Source organism: Terrapene carolina, unplaced genomic scaffold (genome assembly GCF_002925995.2).
Source record: "Terrapene carolina triunguis isolate 2854851 unplaced genomic scaffold, T_m_triunguis-2.0 Scaffold620, whole genome shotgun sequence".
Classification (NCBI taxonomy): Eukaryota; Metazoa; Chordata; order Testudines; family Emydidae; genus Terrapene; species Terrapene triunguis.
In genome coordinates, this window is record NW_020664971.1 from 436,023 (window position 1) to 443,295 (window position 7,273).

At 47.6% G+C, this 7,273-nt stretch overlaps 1 protein-coding gene across 2 annotated transcripts in view; it reads right to left on the reverse strand.

The window, feature by feature from the left end:
• The window catches only part of MKS1 (MKS transition zone complex subunit 1), a 26,333-nt gene that overhangs the window by 13,205 nt on the left and 5,855 nt on the right, over positions 1–7,273 (reverse strand). For both annotated transcript variants that reach the window (XM_024209346.1, XM_024209345.1), the window contains exons 4-8: positions 5,425–5,580; positions 4,687–4,784; positions 4,241–4,369; positions 3,803–3,907; positions 3,280–3,388 (exon numbers count right to left, since the gene is read on the reverse strand). In XM_024209346.1, the coding sequence (XP_024065114.1) occupies positions 3,280–3,388; positions 3,803–3,907; positions 4,241–4,369; positions 4,687–4,784; positions 5,425–5,580 (597 nt within the window). The remainder of the gene's footprint in view (positions 1–3,279; positions 3,389–3,802; positions 3,908–4,240; positions 4,370–4,686; positions 4,785–5,424; positions 5,581–7,273) is intronic.

The window sequence follows — 7,273 nt, forward strand, 5'->3', positions numbered from 1 at the left end:
TTGACCTGGGTGATCTGGTCACCCTAGGGTGAAGAAACCGACAACAATCCGGTGTTTTTAGGGACCTGGGAAGTCAGCTAGAGATGGGCTGGATGCGTGAACTTCTCTGCTTTCTCGTGCCTGACAATAGAGACCATCTGACTCAAGTGCTGATGGCGTGGAAAGGAATTTCAGATTCTTGTCATATTGGAATCCCTCCTGCAGTGAGACGTGCCTCTTGAATTACAGTCTCTCTATGTTAGCAGATGGGGCACCAACCCCTGTGCTCAAACAGCAATGCTGATTATTAGGGAGGCTACAAATTAGGTGGGGAAAAGGGAAAGGAGCAAGCAACCAGGAGCAGCAAACAGGAGTTTTGCGCTCAGACTTTTGGGAAACTGGCAGATTACTACATCTCTGCTACCATTTGGAAATAGAGACTATGACTCACATGTACATAAATTTTTACCTGCTTTAACCTCTCAATAACTCTCATTACTTTTTCTTAGCTAATAAACCTTAAGTTAGTTTACTAAAGAATTGGCTAACAGCATTATTTTTGGTGTAGGATGCAAATCGATGTGGGTGAGTGAGTGGCCTCTTGGGACTGGGAGTAACCTGGAATATTTGTGATTCTCCTGTGGTATTTTAGGAATGAACATTTTGTACTGAGTTGGTGAAATCTAATTATAGAACATATCACCTGCTTTTGACAGTTTGCCCTGAGGTAGGCAATCATGGTCACGAGCCTCCAGACAGTGTGACAAGGGGTATGGAACAGCTTCCATACGAGGAGAAATTAAAAAGACTGGGACTGTTCAGCTTGGAAGAGAAACAACTAAGGGGGGAATATGACAAACGCCTATAAAATCATGAGTGGTGTGGAGAAAGTGAATAAGGAAGTGTTTTGAAACAGTTTCCCACAGTATTCTTGCCAGCAAGTTAAAAAAGTATGGATTGGATGAATGGATTATAAGGTGGATAGAAAGCTGACTAGATTGTCGGGCTCAATGGGTAGTGATCAATGGCTCGATATCTAGTTGGCAGCTGGTATCAAGCGGAGTGCCCCAGGGGTTGGTCCTGGGGCCGGTTTTCTTCAACATCTTTATTAATGATCTGGACGATGGGATTAATTTCACCCTCAGAAAGTTTGCAGATGACACTAAATTGGGGGGAGAGGTACATACACTGGAATGTAGTGATAGGGTCCAGAGTGATCTAGACAAATTAGAGGATTGGGCCAAAAGAAATCTGATGAGGTTCAACAAGGACAAATGCAGAGTCCTACACTTAGGAAGGAAGAATCCCATGCACCGCTACAGGCTTGCGACCGACTGGCTAAGCAGCAGTTCAGCAGAAAAGGACTTGGGGATTACAGTGGACGAGAAGCTGGATATGAGTCAGCAGTGTGCCCTTGTTGCCAAGAAGGCCAACGGCATATTGGGCTGTATTAGTAGGAGCATTGCCAGCAGACCGAGGGAAGTGATTATTCCCCTCTATTCGACACTGGTGAGACCACACCTGGAGTATTGCATTCAGTTTTGGTCCCCCCACTACAGAAGGGATGTGGACAAATTGGAGAGTCCAGTGGAGGGCAACAAAAATGATTAGGGGGCTGGGGCACATGACTTATGAGGAGAGGCTGAGGGAACTGGGGTTATTTAGTCTGCAGAAGAGAAGAGTGAGAGGGGATTTGATAGCAGCCTTCAACTACCTGAAGGGGGGTTCCATAGAGGATGGAGCTAGGCTGTTCTCAGTGGTGGCAGATAACAGAACAAGAAGCAATGGTCTCAAGTTGCAGTGGGGGAGGTCTAGGTTGAACATTAGGAAACACTATTTTACTAGGAGGGTGGTGAAGCACTGGAATGGTTTACTTAGGGAAGTGGTGAAATCTCCATCCCTAGAGGTTTTTAAGGCCCGGCTTGACAAAGCCTTGGCTGGGACGATTTAGTTGGTGTTGGTCCTGCTTTGAGCAGGGGATTGGACTAGATGACCTCCTGAGTTCTCTTCCAACCCTAATATTCTATGATTCTAAGTGTTATTTACCCTTTCACATAACACAAGAACCAGGGGTCACTCAATGAATTAGTAGTGAGCAGGTTTAAAATAAACTGAAGGAAGTATTTCTTCACACAACGCACAGTCAACCTGTAGCACTCATTGCCAGTGGATGATGTGAAGGCCAAAAGTATAACTGGGTTCAAAAAAGTTCAAGATAAGTTCCTAGTGGACAGGTTCATCAATGGCTATTAGCCAAGATGACCAGGGATGCAACACCTGGCTCCACGTGTCCCTAAATCTCCCAGAAGCTGGGACTGGACAATAGGGGATGGATCATTCAACATTGCCCTATTCTGTTCATTTCCTCTGAAGCATCTGGCACTGGCCACTGTCAGAAGACAGGATACTGGGCTAGAAGGACAATTGGTCTGACCCAGTATGGCCATTCTTGTTCTTAATATTTACTGTACTTCCATGCTAATCCAGAGGGGGAAGTTAATCTGAAACTCAAAGTTAAGAAGAAGAGTTCAAAATGAAACATTCATGCACTTAAACATCTACACACACATGCAAGGAGCACAAAAACTCTGCAAACGGAAAGAATGACCCAACACTTATAGGAGATTGGTGCGCGGAAGAGGGCTAATTTAGCTGGATAAGAGGTTGAGGTAAGCAGCAGGAAGAGCTGGTACAGGTTGCATCAGCTGCCTAGAGTGCAGGAACATGTCCACCATTTGTAACTCTAGTTTGCAATCTGGTGCTTTCTTAGCTCCTGAGTTACTACTGGACCCCAAGACAGCAGCAGTCCTGAGAGGGTTTTCCCCATCTGTGCTCTGCTAGAAAAACATCCTTTCCTTCCAATATGCCCAATAGACCTTCAGGAGTCTACTACTGTCCAGGCCTTACTCCCATCCAGACTGGCCTGAGGCAATGGGCTCCACAGCAAAACTATTCAGAAAATGAAGCTAGTGCAAAATGTGCCTGCCCGCTTATCAAGCTGTGTCAGAGCACGAGAGCTGTGCTTCGGGGCCTTCAGTAGGCATCTCAGTGGAACTCAGGGTGCTGGATTTAGCCTAGCTTTAGATCTGGCTACCTGAGAGACCAGCGTCAGTGTTAAAGTGTTACTGTCAGCACAGTTACAGTCAGTGAGGGGCTTGATCTGGAGCTGCCTCCATTTAAATAGGAGGGAGCTAGTGGCAGGGCGTTTTCTGGGAAGGTCTCTCCACTTCAGAAACAGTTGTGATGGGATCAGTCTCTTGAGCTGAGTCCCCAAGGGCCTTAGTCAAAGCTGATCCTTACATCTCTGAACATGCGCTGCTCCCGCTCCTCCTCCTCTCGTTGCACCTGGGCTGAGGCATTCTCAATGGTGTACCTCCACAGCTCCCGCTTCTCGCCATCCAGCTCAATCCTGCACATCCCCAAAGCACCATGGGCAAGATTCACAACAGGATAGGCAGTGCCCACAGCAGCTATAACACCCCTAAGGCTGAGGTGGCGGCCCCAGGAGCAGCCATGTCCCACCATTCACACTCCTGGGGCTTCGCCCAGCAGCAAGGGATCATTAAGGAAACCCCCAGGATGTCCCTGCTCCTACATGCCCATGGGGCTGACTGCCTGCTCAAGAGGCTCAGCAGATCCCATGATATATCAGAGAGGGGCATGCTATGATCCTGCCTGAGTTCTGGACCCCATGCTTCCCATTCTAGGTGCTAGGCTGCAGGGTCCCCCATTCCACAGTATACAAGGTAACCCTGGGAAAAGTGATTTCAGCCCCTCTGCACCAATCCCACCTGCAGCACTAGCCCCATACTGCCTTGCTCACCTGTAAGCACCTTTAGTGCCCGTGAAATCAGGCTTCACTGTGATCACCCCATTGCCATCCACCTTGACTGTACAAAGAACGTGTTCATATTCCCTGTGGCCGAGCCTGAGGGGAGAGACCATAAAACAGACACCCAATCTGAACAGAGTCCATGCGCACCAGCTGCCAGTGGACTCATGGTCCTGCCTGTGCATGTGGGAGAGGGGAAACAAACCCAGCCATATCCGCACTGATCAGAATAAGAAGGTTGGGGTGGTGGGGGGACAAGTACAATGCTTCCAACTGAAATAAGGCATAGGAGGCAACAGCAGCTGGAATTGCTGCTGATCTTGGAATTCCCCTCTTAGGACTGGTGCCAGGGGAATGTGGTTTCATAAGGGAGGGGGAGAGCAGGGGTTTCCCATCTAGGAGACCAGGTTACTCCGAGTCTTTACTTACGTCCCATATGGTCCCAAGTCTCCCATGATGTACATGGTCTGAACAGGGGTGTTGATGACATGGTTATTCTTAATAAATTCTTCTGAGGGCTTCCAGGTGATGACGCGGGACTTCAGAACACTTCCTTCCCTGCCAAGGAAGCCACAGAACAGTATTATCCAGGGTCTCCAAGCTGCCAGGTACAAAACCCCACAGCGCCAGTGCAATACAGCCCCAACATAGACAATAACATGCATGGTGGGATCCACATGCTGGGGCACCAGAACAAGGAGCCACAATCCCAGGCTCCAGAAGCCAGACCCTTGGGGGCACCCTTGCTGGAATCCACACCGCCAGCTTCCCCGGGCTGGGGTACTCAAATCCCCCAGGCACCAGTGCTGGCAATCTTACATTAGTGAGTTCTGAGACAGGGCTGAAGTGAGCTCTGAGCTCTTCTTTGCACTCACGTTGGCCTGCGGTCCTGCCTTCTTCTCCTTAAATTGGCCATCCTCTCTGCCAGGAATGATGGCACCTCCTGCTCTGAGCTGGTCACTTTCTGACAGTGCTGGAAGAGAGGGCAGGGGGTGGAACTATTACAGTTATAGGCAGAGCCTCTCCTTCCCCTTGGAAAGGCAGGAGCATTCACACCACAAGCGATTTCCCCTTCCTAGCTGCAGGCAGACCTGACTTCAGTCCTTGCACAGGCACATACATGTGTGCACAGTCACACATGCACACAACGCACCCTTCTCAGCTGATCCAAAGTCAAAGTGAATGTGGGAGGGCCTTGGACTGGCTCCCCACTTAGGGGAGAGCCCAGTTCCTGAGCTTAGCCTTCAAAGTGCTGATCCATCCTTCATTCTTTGAATAGGGCACATTTGAGACTCTACGTGTTATGGCAGCTGCCATTATAACAGGGAACAAACAGTGGAGTTTGGACTATTAACAGCTCCCTCCAGACTTTCAACGTGCATCTTTCTGAAAGGCCCAGAACTCAGCCTGGAGTTGGGGCAGTGGCTGGAGGTATCTTGCATGAAAATATATTCTGCTGCCCTCGAGCAGGCCTCTCAGGGTACTCAGCTTCAGTTTCTTGAGCCCACCACCTGGTGAATGTATCCCTCTTTCCTAAAGACTGCAGACCTGGCCATGTGGAGAGCTACCACTGGACAGACGGCAACAGCTTAGGCACAACTAAGGGCAGATACCTCCTTCAGGTTGGTGAATCGGTCATGGTCTGTGTAGGTGAAGATGCGGTAATTCTTCCGGCCTCCTGACTTCTCCAGCTTCAGGATCTCCTGGTGGTACTGCCTATCCAAGGGGGTCTGACAGGCTGACTCATGTTGGTACAGATCCACCTCAAACTGAGACCAGCACAGAGAAAGCATAAGGGCTGCTTTGGCATAAAACGTATCACAGAGATCAGAGACAGAAAGGGCCTTTAGGCTGGGATTCTTAAAGGATCCTCAGGGAGCTAAGTTCCTTTTAAAATCCCACCCTCCAGCCTTACTTCCAACCTAGTCAGAGATTTATAGATCCGAAGACCAGAAGGGCCCACTGGGATCACCTGACCTGACCTCCTGCACAACACAGGCCAGAGATCGTCTCCAAATAATTCCTGTTTGAACTAGAGCATACTTAGTCCATCCCTCAGGGGCTGACATGACTTTAATAGATTCCTAGATTCCAAGACCAGAAGGGACCGTCTAGTCTGACCTCTAGTGTAACAAAGGCCAGAGACCTGCCCCACAATAATTCCTAGAGCAGTGCTTTTAGAAAAACATCCAATTTTGATTTTAAAATTGTCATCGATGGAGAATCCACCACGACCCTTAGTGAATTGTTCCGGTGGTTAATGACCCTCACTGTTAAATATGAACACCTTATTTCCAGTCTGAATTTGTCTAGGTTCAACTTCCAGCCATTAGATCATGTTATACTCTTCTCTGCTAGAGTGAAGAGCCCATTATTGTCTGTTCTTCATGAAGGTACTTATAGACTATAAAAAGTCAGCCCTTAGCTTTCTCTTTGTTAGACAAAATAAATTGAGCTCCTTGATTATAACTACTATAAGGAATGTTTTCTAATCATTTTTTGTGGCTCTTCTCTGATCCCTCTCCAATTTACTAACATTCTTCCTGAATTGTGGACACCAGAACTGGACACAGTACTCCAGTAGCAGTCGCACCAGTGTCAAATACAGAGATAAAAGAACTTCTCTACTCCTACTCGAGATTCCTGTTTATGCATCCAAGGATCTCATTATCCCTGTTGGCCAAAACATTGCACCGGTAGCTTAAGTTCAGCTGATTATCTACCCCCACCCCCAAATCTTTTTCAGAGTCATTGCTTCCCGGAAAGAGTTCCCTATCCTGTAAGTATAGACTACATTCTTTGTTCCCTAGATGTATATACACATTTATGTTTAGCTGCATTAAAACACATATTGTTTGTTTGTGCCCAGCTTACCAAGCAGTCCTCTTTACTGTTTATCACTCCCCCAATTTGGGTGTCATCTGCAAACTTTGCAGTGATTATTTTGTTTTCTTCCACATCACTGATAAAGATGTTAAATAGTGTGTGCCTAAGGTCACACACAATCAGTGACAGAAATAGGAAAAAAAACCCCACTTAGTATCTCTAGCTCACAGTCTTGACCTTTAGAATATTAGGGTTGGACGAGACCTCAGGAGGTCATCTAGTCCAGGGGTAGGCAACCTTTCAGAAGTGGTGTGCCAAGTCTTCATTTATTCACTTTAATTTAAGATTTCGCGTGCCGGTCATACATTTTAACGTTTTTTTAGAAGGGGTCTCTCTCTAAGTGTATATTATATAACTAAACTATTGTTGTATGTAAAGTAAACAAGGTTTTCAAAATGTTTAAGAAGCTTCATTTAAAATTAAATTAAAATGCTGATCTTACGCCGCCAGCCTGCTCAGCCTGCTGGGTGGGGGGGGTTCAGGGCAGAGGGCTGGGTGTTGGGGGGGGGGACTCGAGGTCAGGGCAGAGGGCTGGGGTGTGTGGGAGTGCAGGGCAGAAGGCTGGGTGTGGGGGGG